The sequence below is a fragment of the Bipolaris victoriae genome (assembly GCF_000527765.1).
Source record: "Bipolaris victoriae FI3 unplaced genomic scaffold scaffold_12, whole genome shotgun sequence".
NCBI classification, from domain to species: domain Eukaryota; kingdom Fungi; phylum Ascomycota; class Dothideomycetes; order Pleosporales; family Pleosporaceae; genus Bipolaris; species Bipolaris victoriae.
In genome coordinates, this window is record NW_014575380.1 from 139,917 (window position 1) to 161,824 (window position 21,908).

The window sequence follows — 21,908 nt, forward strand, 5'->3', positions numbered from 1 at the left end:
CAAATAGGATTCTGCCAGTACATGTATATATTATTACGCTATCAACTTCATTAGAACCTGATTGGATGCGTACTACATAAGAAATACTAACTACATTGCTTGATAGTTGCACCATCATGCCAGCAAAGGAAATCATCTAAGCACGAAAGAGAACCATTCAGTTACCTCGTCCGACCTCGGGGTCTTCTCCTCATCCCTTCCCTCTGTAACTTCCTGATCGTTTAGTCGAGCGCGCACATAGCGAGTTTCAGTCCTAGCCGCAAGCCTCTTTGCAACTTCGTTGGCTTCAACCAGACTGACCAGTTTTCTCTTTCGACCCTGGCTTTGCTTTGCAGCACTGTCTTTGCAAACTTGCAATAATTTCGCAATGCTGGAGCGATTCTCTTCAGGGCTCTCAACAAAAGATTCTGGGTCCCTTCTAAGTATGCCTTTGGCGTTTGTGCGTCTGTAGTATGATGAACCAAATACTCTCAGATCTGTAGGCCGCTGAGGGAGCGAAAGTGGTGGCGGATTGTTGAAGACTTCTCCTGAAAGATAAGAGTCTTCTGCAATTTCGAATGGGGTGCGTCCCGATGCATTTTCGAAGAAGAGGGTTTCGGGACGTTGGTCCAGCATGATGGGTAGTAATGTGTCTGCACGGTACCTGACTACAGCGTGGACAGGGGTATCTCCATCGCCATTGATGATCCCAAGGTCTTCGCCTTTGCTGAACTCAAGCAACATCTTAAGGGTCTCTTCGTGCCTTTCCTTGTCAAAGTTGTATTCCCGACTCTGTACATTGATATGAACCCAGCGTCCAAGCGGCGTGGCTGCACCGGGTGCGCTCTGGGTTCGCTCGAGGAACAAGCTAGGGATAAGACGAGTATCGATCAAGCCCAGAATCTTACAAAGGACACTGGTTTTCACGTTACAAGCCTGATAAAATTCCAGTATAGAGTGAACAATGTTGTGTCCCTCGTTGTTCCGTGTTGTTTGATCAGCGCCGGCTTCTATAAGGATCTTCGCCATTTCGATACGGTGGAGAGCGAAAGCGAGATGCAGGGGTGTCATACCATCCACTGAACGCTTTTCGAGAGCTTCGGGGTGAGACTTGCACAGTTGCCGGAGCAGGCACGAAGAGTCCTCACTCTTCTGACTCAATACGGCACAATGCAGTAGCAGGTGTGAGTTCCGACTGAGCCATTTGGTAATGGATGCCTCAAGCCCGCCCTTGGTTTTTGCGAGATTCTGAATCCGAATGTCATCACGATGACTATCCGCAAATTGCAGATAACAACGCAACGGAGAATCACTCAAGAACCACTCGACACTCTGCAAGTTTCCAGAGTGAGCTGCACACAGCACCGGTGGATGCTGCATGTCACGAACTTTGCCACCAATGTCTCTCCCAGCGTTTGCCCAATCCGCTCGCTTCTTGCCATGGACAGAGAGCCCTTGGTAGTACTTTGGCTTTATAGGTATCTCAATACCACTCTTTTCGACAAGATCGTTCAGTGGAAATCCTGCTCCAGTGCGTTTGATTATTTTCTCGAGAAGTTGCACTCGACCAAGGCGCATCGCGTACAGGAAGTCGGGTTCGGGAAAAGTGAAGAATTTTGGACTTGTGCCATCGGAGGCAGACGAGTCGAGCCGGGTATACTCTTCGCATTTTGAAATCAAGAACTCGAAAAAATTGGGGTCGTCCAAGAAAATGGCGAACTGGAAAAGATTGCGAGGTTGTCCAATGTCTTTTCTTCGCTGTTCTTGACTTTGGTCGCCACCGGATGTTTCCAGTCTCGGTGAAGGGCTGTCATTTGCGACGAACTCAAACATAGGGCAGTCCCAGTTGACCATCTCCAGGGGTTGTATTGTGCTTTTAACCTGACTTTGTACCTCACCGACATTCTCAATGGTGAATTGGTCGTTCACGATTTCCGAGTATATCTCGATTTCGTCTTGACTGCCATCGGTGCTGCTGTCATCTTCGTCTTCTTGTTGAATTGTGTGCCTAGCCGAGGGCTTTTGATCTGGGCTGTATTGCGCCTGCGCAATCTCCAAGATGACCGTTGCTATGTCATAATGCTTGCGTAGTAAAGCAACAGATAACGGCGAGAAGTCCTCGGAATCCTTGACTGCAATCTGAAGCGGAGTTTGGTTGTTACCCCAGACGGCTAGGGTGAGCTCCTTGATTGTTGCGAGATCGCCCTCCCAGCATGCTTCAAATAGCTTGATGTAAGCTTTCCTTCGCTCCTCAGTCAGATCTGGGAGACGGAAGGTCAGGTTCTGGCTCCATGGCTTTGGCTTTTCTTGGAAGTAATGGAAATAATTAGGTCCTGAAATCTCCGGGCCTACAAGCTCAGGGTGAAGTTCCTCCAAGGTCTTCGCACCACGTTCAACCAAGCAGCGCTCAAGCGCTTCGAACTCTTCGACTAAAGCCTCGACAGCCGCCTTCCTTTCAGCAATGCCCTTTGGCTCTTTCTCGGACTCCACCCATCCTTGATAGTTCTTCAAGTCTTTCTCATACCGAGTCCTAGCGTCTTCAATCTGCTTCCTCGCAACCAAATGAGAGTAAGTGCCGGGTTCGTAGTCTTGGAGGTAATGGGCGTCGTCTTGTAGTGGAATTGGCAGAACTGGAGCATAGTGATTGGTGTTATCCACCCAACCAGTGGAACTTAAATTGCCGTCCACGCCATCGATTTTGCCCATTGTCGTAAACACACGTAGGGACTTGATTCTCTTACGAACCAAGTCCAACAAAGCACCCGCATCACTCTGCAAGTTATCTGGATAATGACTCTTCCTCCAGGCGTTCTCAGAAAGACAATTGATGTCGGCACCGGCATCCACGAGCATTTGGATTACCGAAGGCAGATCGGAGCGGAGAGCAGAGAATACAGGTTGCTCAAACGCTTCCCTAAAGTGCCATAAATTTGTCTCAGTGTCGCGCCTCATGAGAACATTGCTTTTGACAGATGAGATGTATGTATCGAAATCAACCTCAGGTTTGGCCCCGAGCTCTAGTAGTGCCTCAACCGTTTCGGGATCTCTACCTTTTATAGCGGTACTCAAAATGCTCTGTGCATCTGGTTGATATAAACTGTTACTCCAAGAAAGATGGTTGACGGCTCGTTCTGCCGCAGGTCGATTTGATGAAATCATGGTTTTCACTAGATCCTTCCCATACGCAGCAAAGTAGCTTAATGCTGTCATGTGTTCGACGTCTGCTTGCGCTGGTGAGGCACCAAGACTGATGAGTAACTTGGTCATTTCCTTGGCCTTCTCGGGTGGGAGATGCAGTGCGAGGACCAATGGGAGAATTGCAGCCCGCGGCGATTTGTCATGGGAGTTTACAAGCTTGATGGGCAGTAACACATCGGCACCAAAGTCTTGGACGAGCATCTTCACCGTGTGCACATGACCGTTTGCAATGGCAAGATGCAGTGCGGATACCGGTGTGTCCCAGGCCAACACATTAATGTCGTATATGTCGGGCTCACCATCTACGTCTTCCGGTAATGCGTCGTGACTTGACGTTTCCTGGTTCCTGATTTTTACGAAAGAGCCTTCCGTCATCGCCTCGTCATTCTCAGACTCTTCATCAAAAGAATCGTCCTCGTCTTCATCTGTATCGTTTCCCTCTTCCAATCCCGTAGAGACCACATTACTGCCTTCTTTTGGAACTTGCTGTTGGCTCTGCTTAAGAGTCCCCTTTTCCGCTTCCTTTTCTTCATTGGCTTCGCTCCTGGTAAGAAGTGCTCTGGCCATTTCAGTTTCGCCACGCATAGCCGCAAGATGAAGAGCAGTCTTTCCATCAAACAAGCGGGAGACAAGCCGAGCACCTGCATCAATGAGAGCTTGTACAATCTCCAGTGTGGATGTCGTGACTGCCAGATGAAGTGGAGTACGGCCAGTGTAGTCGCGCTGGTTAGGATCAGCACCTTCCTGGCTCAGCCAGTCCCGGACATGTTCAAGATCGCAGTCTACAATCGCGCGACATAGTCTTGCGGTATTGCCAACATAGGCCATATCAGTCCAGTCGTCATCGGTAAGAGGATGGAATGACCCAATAGCCTGGCGTCCCGGGTCATTTTTCATAAAAGACAGATTCCCGGATACATGGATCTTGCCCTCTTCTGCTGCAATTTCCTCTTCTTCAGGCGTGAGTGGCTTGGGACAATAGCCACAACAATCCTCTATAATGTCAGCTGCATTCCCAAAGAATGCAGGATGACGATGCAGTGCAGTCTCTCGGGTTTTTGGCCGATTCCACTCTGCATTGAGTAGCAGGTCCTTCGCGTAGAGCAACCTTTCAATCTTTCGTGCAGAGTATTTTGGCCCATATGGAATAGTAAAGGTATGGTAGTCACTAACTTCGTCAGTCTCCACCCATTCTGCAACATCCTCTTCGTGCATGTCTTTCATGTTCCCCCGCAGCTTTCGTGTAGGCCACCGATCAATCGGCGGTCTGCCACGCTCAGTACGACGCTCGTTGACGTATGCCTCGCGAGCAGTGCTGCTGGGCAGCTGTTCGAGAACCAACAGCCTGGCAAGACCGAACGTTCGCCCAAATGAACGTTCAAACAGCGTCGGGTCAATGCGAGAGCGATCGAGAAGTGGCCAGTAAACTTCAAACCCTCTGCGCGCGTACTTGGAAAGGCGATTCTCGTATGAGGGAGAGCGACGGGTCAAATCGATCGTGTTGACCTGGGTCATGAAGGCAGCCAAAGCACGCGGACTGGCATAGACTTGTTTCCCGTCATACGCAACACAAGAGCAGTCCACATCGAAACCAGTAAGGATCTCAGATATAGACCTATAGATACGTAGAACGATCTGGACATGGCGAGTTGGATACTGAGAAGCGATAGTGATGGCGTTCTTGGTGCGGATCGTAGTCGTCTCAGTCAGGATCGAGTCCTTGATGCGCTGTTCAATCTGCTTGATCTTCTCAACAGCCTGTTCCTCGCTGATTCCATAGAGAAAGAGATCAACATCAGAAGCAGGTGCCAATTTTTGATGGTAGTACTCTCGGAGGGCTCGCTTGGAAGATTTGTGCTGCTCAGAGACTGGCAATAACGATGTCACTACAGAACTGCCTGCAGCCACAACATTGGACCAGTCCAAATCAACAAGAGATGATTCAGAGAACAATTGAAAGTTTGTTTGGAAGTCGCTGAGCGATGTCACGACCGCTGGAGAGCCATGGGGCTTACGCTCCTCTTTGCTGAGGGGCATAATATAGCGTTGGCGTTCAGCTTCGGTCTCGTCTGCGAGGTTGCGAGCATGGACTTTCAACTCATGCTCGTGCCCTGAGAATACAGGGACGACATTGGGAATTGCTATTGCAGGGTGGTTTGGTTGTTGGGCAAAGACCTCGCGTAGTTTGGCATCGTACTCTTTGTATGGAGCGATCAACTCAGGCAACGACTTGTCTGGATGACTAGAAATATGCGCAATCCAATCGTTGTGCTTGGCTGGGAGCGGAGGAAGCTCCATTGGTGTTGATGTATGTTGTTGCTCCTTCATGATGTGACCGAGGATTTCTGCAATGGCGGGAGGTGACGTCAATGCAATGAAGTGGATGGGTTAGAGAAGTGAGGAAGAAGAGTACTACAACGTGGATTTAAGTATCTACATTGGCAAACTGCAGAGCTCTACAAACCGCTTGATTTTATCCTTTTACAATCGAATATACAATGCAAGGGTTGATCTAACGACGTGAAAGCGGGGTTCTCAGGCAGCCACCGCTAATTGAAGCTAGAAGGCGCGTCGTTGCCTGGCTAAGCAGGCAGCCGCCAATCAAGAGCGAGACTAAGGTTTGGCCTTGACACGTCCTCTTCGCGAAATCATGTGACTATGAATTCTTGGTAATATACGGATAATTGAGGACTAAATTGGGCATTAGGCTGCCTGAGTCTGCTGCATCATAAGGGGCCAGTGGTACAACGAAACATTGTCTTGTATGAGGTCTGCAGTTGATGTCAAAAGTCGCCTAGCCAAGGACAGCAACCAAGCTCAAAAAGCAAACAGGCACAAGAGTCACTTTAGTGGCTATAGTGTAATAGCTTTGTATGGCGCCTTCACCAAGTACTCTATTCAAGCCTCGGTTCAGTGAATACCACCAACATGAGATTACTCATCTTCTTAGAGCCATACGAGCAAACCCGCTCATATGCACGAGAAACCTCCGACACCGCAATCCAAAAACCTCCACACTCCCATTCCACAGCAACAAAGCCTTACCTTCCCCTTCCATCTCTCTCCGCAATCTCGCTACTGTAAAGTACCCTGACATCTCATGTGCACAAAAACACAAGCCGGCGCTTAATTCGTATAACCAAGGTCAGGCCAAAAAAGGGACACGACAGAAAACTGGTTCCAACCCTCGTATTCTACCATGTTCACGCCCCCGCTCATAGAACATGGTTGCTATCGCGCTAATGCAAGGCACAGAAGTCAGGCCCGCCCCACTCAACCCCCCTTGCTCGGGCACGACGAAAAAAGAAAGAAGATTGCCATGCCAAATCCAAGCGCATGGCAACAAATTAAATGGAAAAAAAGGGTATGACGACACGTGCATAAACTGTCTTTGTCTGTCAAATCAAAAAAATCTGTCAATTAACTGAATCAGACGATGTAATGCGGCTCTGGAAGTCCGTTTCGCAGAAACAAACAGCAGATAGTTCCATCCCAACCAAACACGCAGTTTACACAAATACCCCCCCCTCTAGCATGTGAAATCGTGGCTGGCTCATTTCCTTACTTGGGGGGTCCCAAAAAAACCCAAAAAACAGGACCAACTAGCTCCCTTAGTCCAGACATGCGGGGAAACTCTATAGTAAAAGGGAACCGACACCGCCACCTTCCCCTGTTCACGTGCCCGTCTGTTATCGGAGAATGTGTTCCTGAGTAAACCAAAAACATACATATGGAGACGTTTCTATTTGCGGGTATTCGCGAATCGGGAAAAACCGGGTTTTGCACACGGGAGTCCGTATTCCAAAAAAATACACACGTGAGGTATTGGGGGGGGGGGGGGGGGAATAAGATTTTCCCTTTACTTTCGGATTCGCATTTCGCCTCGTTTTTTTAAGGAGCAAACGAAAACAGACACGAGATGCGAGATGGCGAGATTGGAAGAGCGAGAAGTGCCGAGAAAGAAGGCAAAAAAAAGTTCATGAGTCGAGGAAGGAAGGAAGGAAGGAATGGAACATCGTGAGTAAGGGTACGTACATGGAAAAATGCCAAGGCCATGACGAACTAAAGGTTATATGTCGGTCGGTCAATTTCCCACATTATGCAGCCAACACCAAGGCCACAAAAAAAAACAAGAAGTGGTGAGGTGAGCGAACCAATCAACCAACCAACCAACCAAAACCGGGGAGGGGTTAAACTTCAAAGGTATATCAACATTTGCACATCACCATCAGCATCGCGTCTCCACCCCGAAATCCTCCGGGGATTTAATATTAGCAAGATCGTAAGAAGAAGAGAAAAAAAGAAAAGGGGAAAAAGGAAGAAAAAAAGGTTTCTCGGCAACCATGCGATTGCACACTTTCGGGTGTAGCACTACCCGCAGTCCAGAAGACGCGACTATAGTTCAGAACGCAAGTAGGATACGCATCCTCTGGGCCTCATGGTGCGACGTGCTACTCGCATATTGTAATGTCTCCAGTAGCAGCAGTGGCAGCGAAGAGCAGCAGACATGGTATTTGCGATACCACGGCACAGGGCTAAGCCGAGCGCAACAAGACTATCTGCATGCGGCCAGGCAAGACGATGCGTTTGCAAAAGCGCTCGGAGAGAAAGAAGAAGAAGAAGGGTGTACGGTGGTTTTTTTCGGAAGTACCATGCATCACGGACTACAAGGGTACATAGTCAGTTTTGGCGGTGAAAGCGGCGGGGGTCAGGAGGTTGTCTTGTTCACTACTACTGGTGCTGCGGAAGAAGAAGGAGAAGATGACGAGATGCAAAGTCAAAATGAAGGATTACATGACGTACACAGGTACTTCATACCGAGCAAACCCGACACTCTAAGAATCACCAACATCGCGATCCAAAGCGACGAGACACTGTTACTGAGTCTGAAGTCGGGCATCGCAAACAACACCTGCTACTTAGCAACAATCCCCGACATGGCGGAGCTGCGCGTCTGGCTTGCCGCCGGAGCGTTTACGCTGGCGGCGGCGGCGGCGGCGTCGTCGGCGGTACCTGTGAAACGCGCGCCGTATGACTCGCACGGGGCGCCGCAAGTAGTTAGCAACGCGACGACGACCAGCGTCTTGGGCTCCTCCGGCGGAGCTGTGTGGACATCAAGCAGCGGCGCGAGATATCAAGCTTGTGTGGGCCGGCCCTTTTCCCTTGACGGCGTGTTAGAGTTCCGTGCCATACCGTACCTTGAGCAGACGTGCGTCGAGCGTGTGGCGTCTGGGGGGTACATGAGTGCGGCGCTGAGTGCAGAGGGTGAGCTGTTTGTGTGGGGTCAGGCGTGTCCGGGTTCAACGGGCGACATGGACGTGCTGAATGGGAATGCGGATGGGCATGTGCCGAGTACGGGAATTGGGGCTGAGGAGGATGCCGATGAGTTTGTAAAGTGTCTCGAGGTAAGGATTAATGGCAAAGAAGCTCGTGTGTATCAAGTGGCAATTGGCCATGGACATATTTTGATAGCAGCAGAGTGTGGAAATGGTTCACCGGCCAAGGAAAGGGTAGTGTTTGGCGCCGGAGATAACAGTATGGGACAGCTTGGACTAGAAGAGCGGAGGTTTTATAGTGCGTTCCACGAAGTTCAAAGTCTGCGGGGTAAGTGCGTTGCTCAGTTGTATGCAGCGGGGTGGTCAAGCTTCGTTGTAACAGTCCAAAAGTAACCAAGAAAAATCTATGCTTTAGGTATAGTGGTCATGTGTTCATGTTGGGCATTTCAAATTGAAAAGCTTCTCGACGATACTAGGCTTTCAAGCGACAAGGGCCAGCCACATCCATGAGGCGCATCACCAAGACTATGCATAGGGTAGGTGAAACACCACGTTGGTTCTTTCTCAACCTGGCATGTTGAGACTAGCGGCCCGCTCCACCCGCGATGGGAGTCTGTGGGTGGTTGCAGGAGAGAGGCAGCGATATTTCCAACAGCCGTGTTTGTAGCCAGCGTAGTCGAACTAATACTGCTCTGGTCTTATCTGAGCAACGTTGCTGGTTTGAGGATCGTCAGGAGCGTGCAAGCTCTGTGCGTCTCCCAAGACAAACTGCGATCTGCGTCGTTAACATGGGGGAGCCTGGATGAGACCGCCAAAGGCAATGCGTGCTACTGAGATATAAACTACAAGTGTGGCCATCGGAAACAGTGGCTTAGATCGACCAGTATTGCATACTTGTATTGCACAGGATGGCAATAGACCAGCGTACAGGTGACGAAAGTAAGCACTGGAATGACTGTCAACAGACAGGTGTGTGTCGCTTGATGAATCAACAACAGCTTTCATTTTGGTGCAGACCGGAATGACTTTAGCGAATTCTGCAGGCGAGAGGCTTTGCTTAGTGTGGTGTCTGATAATGGAAAGAGTGCGCCAGTGGACGAGACTGACTAGCAGTGCTAGATAGAGTTAGTCCAGGCGGATGTCTGACATGTGGAGCGACATGCAAAAACGTAGTGTAGTAGTATGAGCATGGCCACCGGAATGTACTGAAAAAAAAACTGCTCACGTGGGGTCAGAATACGAGAGAACGAGCTATACGAGAGCAAGAGTCTAAGTAAAGGGTATTGTTGATAGTCCATGACAGAAGCCGTACGCAGTAAGCGCCTCGTACGACGAAAGGGCGGATAAGGCCGAAAGACAAAAAAGGCCGACAATGAATGTGTGTCAGTTGGCATTGATGGCTCAGGGACGGGGCGATGCGCAGAGGGAAGGGTGGTGGTGCCCGCGTTGGTGCTCGTGCTTATGGTTGTGTCTTTGCCGAATGGGGTCGCCGTGCACATGACAGGAGGCCGAAATTGCAAAAGCCAAGGTGGTGAGGTGTCAGAATAGGTGGTGTCTGGATGAATGAAGAGGGAGCCGGGCCGGAAAGGGGAAGTGTGGTGGAGTGCATGTTCGTACTTTAGTCGCAAAGGCCATTGGCAGGTGGATGTGATGGCGTTGGAAGAGGAGGTGAAACGGGCGAGAGACATGTTGAGGGCAGCAGCCATCGGACAGAGGAGAGGCAATCTGAGCCATTGAGAGTAGGTGGAACAGCCCGATCGTGATAGGAGGGCGTTGGGGGGTGGGATGGGTTTCTTGTGGCAAGAGGAACAAAGTTTGGGTTGGTGATGCACATGGCCCGACAGGCAGGGTGGCTGCATTGATGCCTATTGCTATTCATGATGATGTCAAGCGGGAGAAGAAAAACAACGTGGGCGTGGTGTTGATGTTTCTGTGACCAAAGCTGTCGCAAGGCCCGTGACTCAACCGAATGCACAGGGGAGGCCGTGGGAGGGTGAATAATAGTTGCTTACTTAGTAGCGCAGGGGCCGTTTGCAGGGACATGGGGGGATGCTAGCTAGGCGACAGAGTGGAGTGGCAACCATGTGTAGTGTAGATTTGGATATGGGCAACTAGCAAGTCGCACGTTGGGATGGAGCGTGGATGCTGCAGTATGGCCATGTTTCAGGCGGTTGGGAGTTCATTGGAGAGGTTGCGGCGGAGACAGCTCCGGCCCGTTGGGGAGTGTTTCCATGTGTAGGCGGAGAGGGTGTGGGTGTGTGGGTATGGGAATGGAATTGTGGCGGCGAGGCGGCGAGGCGGCGAGGCGGCGAGGCGGCACTTGGGCTTGGGTTTGCCGGGAAGGCAGGCAGGCAGGCACCCACCATTCGGCCATGCGCCTCGTTTCTCTCCACCATGCCCGACTGCATCGCGGGTCTCGCGCTGCAAAAATGCGGTGCTCAGCCTCTGCGCCCCTTGGCGCCGCCCTCGGTCGGGCCGAATTCGGTTCCTTGTCCTTTTTTCCTCCCACGGTCATTACAAGTTCATGAGGGCATGGCTGGCCTAGTGGCGCCCGTGCTAGCTGCATGCCGGTGGGCAACGACGAGCCGCGCAGCAGTACCTTGCAGGTTGCATGCCCGCACCGCACTTGGACTGGCTGCAGCATGCCAAAACAAAAAAAGAGAGACCCTTTTGCGGAGGGGAAATGGGATGGGATGGCGCGACTCATTGCCGTGCGCGCCCTATCGCCATATCGCCCGATTGTGTTGCGTGGACGGCGCTGATCGATGTGTCCCCCAAACGCTAGCTCGGCGGGCAGCCCGCCAGTCAGAGAGGCAGAGGGCATCGGTAGCAGGGCTGATCAGGCTGCAGGCCGGTGAGAAACACTTGGTCGAAGGCAAAAAGCAAGGGTGTCGTCGATCTCCTTGATCGCCTTACACAAAGCACGCGGATTGCTGGTGCTGGCGCAGTGGGTAGTGGAGACCAGACGGCTGCCGTGTGTAGTGAGTAGAGAGTGAGTGTGCTTGGATTACGTACTTACGTGGTACACGGTAGTAGCAGTCCTGTACCGCTGGTGCTGCACATCCAACCTCCTCTCATGGCCAGGCGTTGCTGCTACGCGTACAGTGTGTGACCAGACGAGAATGGGCTGCTGGTGCCAGTTGCCATGACGTTGGGTGAGGGCGCATGACAAGGCCATGAACCATGTCGACCCGGATTGGCCATTAGGCACGAAACGCCAGCGGGATCCGGCAGTAGGGTTATACGCCATCCAGGGGTACACGATAGTTCGTCCTTCTTTTCTGTCCTGGCCGGGGCCGTGCGACACGAAACCCATGCTCGCTCTTCCAAGTCAGTAAACGTCATGTGGCCATGCCAACTCTTCTGCGTTCCGTCGTCGGCTTGAGTGCCGTCCAGGCTGCGACGAGCTAACGCCCTCTGGACAGTCAAAGGCGACGGCAACCACTCATATCCTCCTCTCCCCGTCTGCGCCCAATGAGCCACGCCCGTTTTTCCCGCTTCTCAAGTACACTTGCTATCTCTGCAGTATCGCTTGCTTCTTTTTTCTCAAACCATACTTACCTCCCTGGCTTCCGACATCCACCCACCCACCCATCCATCCATCCATCCATACTTACTGCACAACCTCCCCCTCCCTCCCTCCCTCTCGCTTCTTTTGTGCTTCACCTCGCCTGGCCCGCACCTACTCACCCTCTCACCATCAGCCTACTACATACACATATACCACTCGTTCCACGGCTGCTACGGCCATGCACTAAGATCATCACCCGCTCATTCCGCCATCATACATCATTACTTACTATTCCCCTCCCCCCACATGCACAGCACTATGGAATCCCGCCAGTCGTCGCCTGTTGCTCGCTCCGCCAGCCCCCGCTACAGCATGCAGCGACAAAGAAGCAACTCATTCCCCATCATCGACGCCCTTGGATGCACAACACCAGAGGCCCAACTCATCCTGGCCGAGAGCAGAGCTGCTGTCCGGAAACGCCGAGCCCGTCGCAACCAGTCGCTCGACGAGGAAGGCAGCCGACCCTTTGACCCCAGAGACCACATCAAGTTTCTGCAAGAACTCGCCGCCATCCCCACTCCTCAAGAACAACCCACTCCCTTTGGATCTAGCAGACACGCGCCCTCGCACTCACGCATTCCTTCAGACGCTACCGACCGAAGCACTTCAACCATCGTCCCACGTGACGATGGCGGACCTGTCCGGAACATTTCTCCCACGCTAGGCGACTATTCCGCCACCTTGGCCGAATTCATCAAGAACCAGCTCAAATCCATACCCACCTACCAGCCCGGCCCGGATTCTTCATTGCCTTTGTCGCCTCGCTCGTGTCCGGATCTGTCCTTTGCCACACAGTCGTCTCGCTCGTCGTCATGCCCATCGGTACGCCGCCCAGTCGAGAAACCACGCATAATCGAGATCCCCCCGATTCGAGCACCGGTCAAGAGCCAGTTCTCGGCATGGAGCTCGACTGACGAAGACACGGACGACGAGTCGCATGCCCTTACTGAATACGCTCTTTCGCTCGAGGACAGTCTTTCCAAGACGAGCAGCCATACGCCTTCAGTACTAGGCTACTACCAAACATCCGATTCCGGCAATGGTTCGTCATTTCTATTTTCGTCGACCCCGCTAGAGGACCAGTCTGAGGCTGATGCCGCCAAGGCATTTAAGTTTCCCTATCAGTCAGCACAACCTAGTTCCCCATCCGGCCAACCGGATTACGACCACTACCCGTCATCGTGTTCCCCTCATCCTCAGCTGACATCCTTGTCGGCTACATCGGCACCGTCGTTTACCTCGTCGTCCGTCTCACTGTCATACTTTGACTGCAAGCGACCATCAGCCATCACGCCACAAATGAAAGAGCGGGTCATTGCGGCTGTGACGCCTCCCCACCTACGCACCAAGAGGCTGAGTGCCATGTCGCCTTGGGATGGAAGTACACTCGGCAGTTCGCACGACGTTTACGTCGAGTCACAACAGCGTGTCACTGTCGACGGCATGTCGTTTGACATGCTGCGAGACTTTAATGCCTCAACCCGGCTTACGCCTTGCTAAGCATTTCCTTTGTCCGTTTCCTGCATCTTCTTTGTTTCTTAGCGTGTGCGTTTGGGGGTAGGCATTTTTCGTGTACACTAACCAGGATTTTTCCAGTCAGCTGGTCTGGCTTCAGCTTATGGGCGCCTTTTCTGCCTGCTTCTCACTTGTCGTTTTTTTCTTCTCCATACACGAAGTATCGTTTTGTAATTGTGGGTTTGGCGTTGAAGCTAGCCATCACATAGGCTTTCTTTTTTTTCCCTCCTTTCTTTTGTCATAGTTGGCTTTTGCTCCATTCTCGGTTCAGCGCTTACCTTGTTCCATGGATTGGCGTTATGGAACATTCGGTGTATGACGAATATACACGACCCGCACAACGCATTGCATTTCAAGTGTGGAGGAAGGACTTGAGGAATTTGTACATGGTCAGGTCGATAACACAAAGGACGAAGTTGCAGATTGCAAGACAGAGTTAGTCGGTGGTGAGCACAATGGCTGGGAGAGGTGGAGAAAACCGTATATTTTAGGCACACAATGCAACCATTTTGCCCACCAAGCTTTTTTAGCATCCCGAGCACCTGGGTCAACACATTGCGATGAACCATGAGGCACAGCAGGCCACCCGCACAATCCAGCGAGTCGCATCTCGACCGCCTGCAAGGTCCCGCTCATGCAGACGCGCCGATCTGAGGCCGGGGGTTGGGGGCACGGCTGGCGATCGGTCAAGTGGGGAGCGATGGCTTGTTTGATTGGTCTGTTGCCAAACGGCTACTTGGTCACTGGGGAACTCCAGCCGCGCCGCTAGAACATCCATCAACTCTCCATTGCTTCTTTGTCACAGCCGGCAGCAGCCATTGTCCAAGTCTGGTCGGCCTTTATTGCTTTTGTCTTCTTCTCCTGGCTCGCTTGCGCCCTTGTGCCCATCCTTGACCCCACGTTGCGCTCCTATCCCTTCTGGAGAGTTGAAACACACCACCCACCATAATTATCATCTACACGTCTGCGATCGCCATCACTCGTCCTCTCCGTCTTTACTGAACGGTGCGACTAGAAAAGAAAACCAGCAGCACAGCGATCCCATACCAGCGCCGCATGGCCGACTCGGACCCGGGGCTCTGGGCTCAAATCCTTGGAAAGGCTGCCTACGAGTTCTCGCTGATGCAGCCAATGCTACCCACCTACATCCACCTGATCGTCTCAGCCCTTTTCCCAATATACGCCGGCGCACACGCCTCCCTCACACGCCCGTCGACCGCTGCGAAACCCGCTAAGAAAAAAAAGAGGTCTAATACAAGCGATGACGACATGGAGGACGACGATGAGGACGACGACGACGACGACGAAGACGAGCAGCGCATTATGGAAGGCTTATCGCCCACGGACGCCCTGCTTATGCCTCTCTTTGCAGGGACCGCCCTGGCTTCGCTATACTTTCTTCTCAAGTGGATGAAGGACCCCGCCCTGCTCAACAAAATCCTCAATGCCTACTTTGCCGTCTTCGGCGTCTTCTCCGTCTCACGATTGGTCACCGACCTCCTTGACGTTGGTCACACCATACTATACCCGCGCCGACATGTCGTTGGTCGAGCGCTATATCACGTTGACGGCGAGGCGGTCAAGGCGGTTCCGGTAGCTGGTGATGTACAGGGCAAGCAGCCGCTCGCCACGCCTCTACCAGGTTTCCTTTCTAAGATCCCACTGTCTGAAGGGGCAAGGAATCTATTCTGGGCTGATCGAGCTATGCCAGGCAACAAATGGACGTTGAAACTCTACATACATCGCGTCTTCGCCGGCAAGTTCAAGATGGGGCCTCATGGCATGGTCGGCGTTTTGACTGGCCTCACAACTGTAGCTTACTTCAACTTGGTTGACAAGCCATGGTATTTGACAAATTTACTGGGCTTTGGGTTTTCATACGGTGCCTTGCAGCTCATGTCGCCCACGACATTTGCCACGGGTAGTCTGATTTTAGGCGCACTCTTCTTCTACGACATTTACTTTGTCTTTTTTACGTAAGGCACCTTTTTTTTATTGTATTCCAAACGTGGCTAACACATACTTTAGGCCCATGATGGTGACTGTGGCAAAGTCACTCGACGTGCCAATCAAACTCGTGTTCCCACGACCGGCCGCAGCCGACGATCCCACCTCAGTCCCCTCACACGCCATGCTTGGTCTAGGTGATGTCGTCTTGCCCGGCATTATGATTGGTCTTGCCTTGCGTTTTGATCTGTATCTCTTCTACCTCCGTCGCCAGACGCGCAGACCCGCTGTTGCAGGAGAAGGCCAAGAAATTGTTGAGAAGCCAAAATACTACTCGCTAACCGGCCGCTGGACCGACTACTTCTGGACGCATTCCCTTACAGGCCGGCCACTCTGGGCTGATGCCAAGACGATTGCCGAAACAGAGGCTCCTTTTACATTCCCAAAGACATACTTTAATGCTGGCTTAGTTGGCTATATCCTGGGCTTATTGGCTACCCTCAGCGTCATGATGATCTGGAATCATGCACAACCCGCGCTGCTTTATTTGGTCCCTGGCGTGCTCGGCAGCGTCTGGCTTACCGCTCTCGTCCGCGGTGAAATTAACCTAATGTGGAACTATACCGAGGAGATTGAGGACGAAGAGCAGGAAAAAGAGCCGGCAGAGGCTAGTAATGCTTCTGATCCCAAGAATGAATCAAGCAATGGACAGGCATCGCAAAAGAAGCGGACTTCGAACCGGAAATCAGACAAAGAAGTCTTCTCCTTGTCCATTGAGGCCCCATGGCAACTCAAGAAGCCAAACGAGGACCATGGCGATAGCGAGAAACCAAAGGCTACTAGCGAAAAAAATATTTCGCAGAGCATCGATACCGAAAAACATAATTGGGTAGCGTCGACCACTACGGCTGTCGAGCGCGTAGATGCTGAGCCCGCGGGCAAGCGTCTCCGCGTGAAGTAATTGAAATGAAAAGATGACGTCAAATCCTGGTCCCCTTCTTTACCCTTTTCTTCAGGGGTTCTTTATGAAGTCGGACATTGGCATCGTGTGAACGTCATGATTGGCTGGTTTGACGCATAGAGCGTGCATAGCGAAATGGCGTTTTTTTGTGTCGAGTCTCTAATGAGGTCTTGGGGCTGGAAATGAATGAAATGAATGCATGCATGGAGTGCACATATGCGGTTTCAATGGTCTCGTGTAAAATGAAACTCTGAGTAATGCCAATGTTCAGACGACCTGTTCTCATCTTAGCCTGGCGACTTGCCACTTTTCCAACTTGTCACAGCCCGTGTATGCTATACCGCCCAGCGCCAAGATCTCCACAATCGACGATACAAGTACCACAGTATTCTCGCATGGGAAAGTCGCAATTGCGCTAGTGTCGAACCGGATTGTAACACAAAGCGAGCCCCCCGCCCCGCTAGTACTACATACGTATACAGGCACCACCACCCTCATTTAAACCTATTAAACGCAAGATTTGCCTCGCCACCACCATCCGCCATCCCCGATCACTTCTACCATCCCGCCATTTCCAACCTAATGAAAAAAAACGTGCCGCACCTTGCAAATCCCCCATTACCATTTTTCAGCTCCCCAGCCTCATCCCCCCCCCCCACATTCACAAACTAAACTATGCTCAGCGGTGTGATAGCTGTATTTCCTTCTTTTTTTTGTATGCAAGCCACTAGGGACTAAAGAAATGGTAGCGCGGATGCGGGGCAGTAAAAGTCATGAGGCTCCGCGGAGGAGAATATGACCGGATTTTGTCGGTTATTGAGGGGTGTGATGGTGGGGATTCAGGGGGGGGGGTGAAAATGGTGGTGATGAGTGGTGATTGTGGTTATTGCGGTGGATGGGGAACGCGCGGCCTGGAGGGGTGGGGGGTGTGACGGTGGTGCTGGTGCTGGTGCTGGGAGTCGGTGGAGAGGGGCTGAATCGTGATTTGGGGGGAGATGGCGGGTAGAGAGGAGGAGGCGGAGGGGAGGCGGATGAAGGGTGTTGGGAATGGGATGGTAGTTCTGGGTTGTTGGTGGGTAGAGTTTGTGGAAGTTTACTGGGGGAGAGTAGTGTTGTCAGAGTTGCGGGTTTGTATGAATAGGCATGCTTTAAAGGTTGATTTGATATTATATTCCCTCGTATTGATATGTGCTACTAATTCCATTTTGCCTTGTTATTCTATCAGTGTTGAGTAGTTATATCATTCTTGCGTCCGGTCATGAGCATCAGCTAGAATATACCCACAAAAGCTGTTGAGCCTCCATCAGTTCTGACGTCCGAGATGCGCTGGTTGACCTTTCCTACTACGCTTGCTGGCATTCCTACAAGTGCGCTGGAATTGGCTGAAGTGATGATGTTTTTGATATCCTGGCCACTCCGTTTGGATTGTACCTGCGAGAAGACTACTCCGCAAGACACTTGATCGGCCTCGAGTAACCGTGACTGCTTTTCGACTTCCTGGATAGCTAATATTCGACCAGCACCCCCATCTTCCTCGTCCTCAGGCTCCTCTTCTAGCTCGCGCTTCCTCCTCTGGGTTTCTTCCTGCTGATATTTGGTGAGGTCGATGTGCTCCTTGATTTTTGTCTCGATAGCCTGCAATTGGTTCTGCATACTTTCACGGTCGGCTTCAGACGTTTTCTCGGATCGTAGCTGAACCATACTGTTGCGGAATTAGTATGCGGTTTCTGGAGTGAGACTGAGGCTTCTTTACAGCTGCGTGCTTGTAACAGCAAAATGCACAGTGTTCTCGCACCACTGTAGCTGTGTGCGAAACGTACGGATCTTTTCCTTGTTCCAAACACCGACAGAAAAGCGGTCTCGAAGAGAGAGTCTTGTCGCACTCGAATGCTTCGTCCACTTTGTCAAATCCTCCCGGAACTTTTTGCAGGCATCACCGCAGCTGTTAACAGCTTCGGCGACACCGGCTTTACAGAGGTCCTCCTTAACGGCGACCGAAGTAGCTTCATTGGGGATGCTGAGTTGTTCGAGCGCAGCTAATGGACGCTCTATGTTGTCTAGGCTAGAGGCGATGTCTGCGACTACGTCTTGAGCCTCAGAGAGACTCTCGATAAGGCTGCGCAGTTCCACAATACTAGTCGTGGCGACATTAGTGATACCAATGGCGCCGGCTGTGAGGCTGAAAGGATCCATTGTGGTCAGTACTGCAAAGATCCCGTGTTAATGTAGTGATAATCGTTAAAGATGGCTCAACAAATGTATATGAAGGAGGAAGGCTCATCCTTCCGCATGCCTGTAGCCCAGATCCTTTATGAGGATCATTGGTCTCGCTTGTGTATTAGAGGCCTCCTCATTAACGCTGAGTTGGCAATGCTTACAACCTGCATGTTGGGGGCGCGAAACAGCAAAGCTTATAGGCTCCTCGATGAGGCTGAGCCTGCTACCCATCACCCCATATCTTCGCCGCAATGCCTTGTTCGTTGTTGGACCCGAACCCTAGTTCTTCGCATCTCACAAAGAAAGTACGGAATACGCACAATACTGTGTCTGGCAACATCTTGAAAGGTTTACTTGATGCCGCGGATAGCTTAGCTGGATGGCTGAAGACCGGATTCGCAATCAACACATTAGTGGGGTCTCCACTCAGAACGGCTCGCAAGCTTTCGTAGGTTCGGCGCAAAATGTGTATTTTGCTGACCACAAATCTTCCCAAGGTACAGGCAAGTTACTGTCTCATAATTTCTCAATGCTGATAAGTTGATCTTGCAGAATTGTTGGAGAAAGCTGCTGTTCAGTGTCGCGACGCTCTCTTTGTAACTGATCCCTATGTCGACCGCGAGAGTTTGATCACTGCCAAAGGTGCTAGAGTCCCAGGCACATGCGAGTGGATTAGAAATGATGTGAACTACCGTGTCTGGCTGAACGGCGGTGGTCCGGGTGGTTGCGATAGCACCAGCGAGAGACGCCTGTTGTGGATCTCAGGTGGGCCCGGCAAGGGCAAGACTATGCTCTCTATCTTCCTTACTGAGGAGCTGAAGAAGCATGCAGCACAACAAGAAAACACTGATCTCATATTCTTTTTCTGCAGTGCGCAGAACGAAAAACATAGCACAGCTTTGGCTGTCCTACGTGGGTTACTGCATCAAATTCTTACCAAACGCCCGCAGTTATCTAAGCATGCGCTGCGCCATTTTGAGCCGCCCGAACGGAAACAGCAAACCTTAGCATCTCTGGAAGCACTATGGATCATCTTTGTCGAAGTAATCACAGATGTTGAGTTTGGAACGATGTTCTGCGTACTCGACGGGTTCGATGAGTGCGAGGAGAGCACACGGAAAGTACTACTATCGCGACTTGTTACCCTGCTGAATGGACATAACTACTCGAACCAAAACGCATTCAAACTCGCGATCATCAGTCGGGATATGCATGGTCTCAAAGGCTGCCTGAGGGTGAGGCTAGACCCCGACAACGACGAAAGAGTGAGCAGCGATATCGAACTGTTTATATCTGCACGGATGAATGATCTTTCAGAGATTGAAGGCTTCAACGAAAAAATGCATGAAGATGTGCAGAAAGAGCTATTAGATCGCGCCGAGGGTACCTTTCTCTGGGTAGGCTTCGCGATACACGAATTGTCGCAAAAACGTACCTGCAGTGAGGTCTTAAGGGCACTTCGAGGCCTCCCGAGGGGCTTACCTGCAATCTACGGTCATATGCTGCTTCGGATACCAGAGGAACAAAGAGAAATAAGTCGTAAGATCTTACGTTGGGTAACCCTGGCTATACACCCTCTATCGCTGCAGGAGCTGGCTGCTGCGGTAGGCATCCAATCCTCATTCCCAACTCAAATCACTGAAGAGCAGGCGACCCGTGATGCTATATTCTACTGCAAACCATTGCTACAGGAACAAAAAGCAAGGAACTTGGATGACGATCGTCCTAAGCCCCAGGACTATCATGTGCAACCCGACATACGACGAAGAAATTCATTCCAGGGTCAAGAACAAAAAGAGATCAGTTTTGTTCACCAGTCAGCACGAGACTATATGTTGCGAAAAGAGAAAGATGACAACAAAATTCTAGAGGAGTTTCGCATTGAGTCGAAGAGCGCAAATTTGGAACTAACGAAGACCTGTCTCGAGTGTATTATTCAGAGACACTTACAGAAGAGGTCTTCTGATCTACTTACTGGTTTTCGGTTGCGAGATTCCCATCTGTGGCGCTATGCAGTGCTTCACTGGCCTGATCATGCAAAGAGTTGTTCAGCACAAGATGTCGCACTACTCGATACTCTCCAGAAATTTCTCTATGGCTATCCATCCATCCGGGATCATTGGTGGATGGAATATAATGATACCAAGATGCTCCTTCTGGCAGAAAGGATGCCACTATTGCATATGACTTGTTATCTGGGGATTGTGCCACTAGTAGAAGCGGAACTAGGACAGAAAGATGGGCACTCAGGACTCTTGGAGCGTATAAATGCAGAAGATTGGAAAAGAAATACGCCTCTGTTTCTGGCAATCCATGCACGGAACCGAGAAGTAGTGCAGATGTTGACTGATAAGGGCGCTAGAATCAACATCCGTAACGGGGATGACGATACGCCGTTACATGTAGCAGCTCGAGTAGGAGATATAGAGACCTTTCGCCTGTTACTTGAGAAAGGGGCGGCTGTAAACGTAAGAGGTAGTCATGGGAAAACGCCATTGCACGATGCTGCTTACGTAGGGGATGGACGAGTAGTAAGGCTGCTATTAGATGCAGGGGCGGACATAGCGGCAACGACTTCTGAGGACGAGACACCACTGCACTATGCAGCTCTAGCAGGAAATGTAGCAGCAATGAGACTTCTGTCCGATGCAGAAGCGGAGATAGAAGCGGAATCTTTCAGAGGATACATGCCACTGTACAAGCAATCTCACACAGGGTATGAAGTGGTAGTGAGGCTGCTATTAGCTGGAGGGGCGGACATGGCAGCAAAGACCACTAGGGGAGAAATGCCAATGCACTACGCAGCTCTCGCAGGGAGAGAGGAAATATTACAGCTGCTGTTAGATGCAGGGGCGGATATAGCAGCAACAACCGTTTGGGGAGAGAAGCCACTGCACTATGCAGCTGTGGGAGGAAACAAGGAAATATTGCGGTTGCTGTTAGATGCAGGGGCAGAAATAGACGCAAAGAATTGCAATGGAGGTACAGTGCTGCGCATTGCAACTTCAGCAAGCGACCACGACTTGATTGAGCTACTATTGGACAAAGGGGCAGATGCAAAGGCGATAGGTGCGGGTGGCTGGATGACATTGTACATTCCAGTTGATGGATACGCAGGATGAGGTGCTCTTTCAGCTTCTGTTCGAGAGAGGGGTGGATGCCACAGGAATAGAAAGGCTTCGGCACTGGGCAGCTGTGAGATGGGATCTTGATGCAGCACAGCTGCTCATGAGTCTGATGTGTG

General features: G+C 51.2%; 7 protein-coding genes across 7 annotated transcripts; 4 read left to right on the top strand and 3 right to left on the bottom strand.

The window, feature by feature from the left end:
* Nucleotides 1-132: 132 nt before the first annotated feature.
* On the bottom strand, nucleotides 133-5,505 carry COCVIDRAFT_89408 (hypothetical protein; the record flags this gene model as incomplete). The annotated part of the gene is made up of 1 exon (XM_014704854.1): nucleotides 133-5,505. The coding sequence occupies one exon, from the start codon at nucleotides 5,503-5,505 to the stop codon at nucleotides 133-135; it is 5,373 nt and encodes a 1,790-aa protein (XP_014560340.1).
* A 2,609-nt stretch (nucleotides 5,506-8,114) lies between these two features.
* COCVIDRAFT_89550 (hypothetical protein) lies at nucleotides 8,115-8,846 on the top strand (the record flags this gene model as incomplete). The annotated part of the gene is made up of 1 exon (XM_014704855.1): nucleotides 8,115-8,846. One exon carries the CDS (start codon nucleotides 8,115-8,117, stop codon nucleotides 8,844-8,846), a length of 732 nt encoding a protein of 243 aa, XP_014560341.1.
* A 2,412-nt stretch (nucleotides 8,847-11,258) lies between these two features.
* COCVIDRAFT_12896 (hypothetical protein) lies at nucleotides 11,259-11,769 on the bottom strand (the record flags this gene model as incomplete). The annotated part of the gene is made up of 2 exons (XM_014704788.1): nucleotides 11,259-11,422; nucleotides 11,469-11,769. The coding sequence occupies 2 exons, from the start codon at nucleotides 11,767-11,769 to the stop codon at nucleotides 11,259-11,261; spliced, it is 465 nt and encodes a 154-aa protein (XP_014560274.1).
* A 513-nt stretch (nucleotides 11,770-12,282) lies between these two features.
* Nucleotides 12,283-13,524, top strand: COCVIDRAFT_89688 (hypothetical protein; the record flags this gene model as incomplete). Its single annotated transcript, XM_014704856.1, has 1 exon — nucleotides 12,283-13,524. The coding sequence occupies one exon, from the start codon at nucleotides 12,283-12,285 to the stop codon at nucleotides 13,522-13,524; it is 1,242 nt and encodes a 413-aa protein (XP_014560342.1).
* Nucleotides 13,525-14,595: 1,071 nt separating this feature from the next.
* Nucleotides 14,596-16,447, top strand: COCVIDRAFT_89427 (hypothetical protein; the record flags this gene model as incomplete). Its single annotated transcript, XM_014704857.1, has 2 exons — nucleotides 14,596-15,515; nucleotides 15,568-16,447. 2 exons carry the CDS (start codon nucleotides 14,596-14,598, stop codon nucleotides 16,445-16,447), a joined length of 1,800 nt encoding a protein of 599 aa, XP_014560343.1.
* Nucleotides 16,448-17,716: 1,269 nt separating this feature from the next.
* COCVIDRAFT_34575 (hypothetical protein) lies at nucleotides 17,717-18,640 on the bottom strand (the record flags this gene model as incomplete). The annotated part of the gene is made up of 2 exons (XM_014704858.1): nucleotides 17,717-18,149; nucleotides 18,201-18,640. 2 exons carry the CDS (start codon nucleotides 18,638-18,640, stop codon nucleotides 17,717-17,719), a joined length of 873 nt encoding a protein of 290 aa, XP_014560344.1.
* Nucleotides 18,641-19,043: 403 nt separating this feature from the next.
* COCVIDRAFT_34576 (hypothetical protein) lies at nucleotides 19,044-21,786 on the top strand (the record flags this gene model as incomplete). Its single annotated transcript, XM_014704859.1, has 3 exons — nucleotides 19,044-19,161; nucleotides 19,217-20,926; nucleotides 21,431-21,786. The coding sequence occupies 3 exons, from the start codon at nucleotides 19,044-19,046 to the stop codon at nucleotides 21,784-21,786; spliced, it is 2,184 nt and encodes a 727-aa protein (XP_014560345.1).
* Between the last annotated feature and the right edge of the window lie 122 nt (nucleotides 21,787-21,908).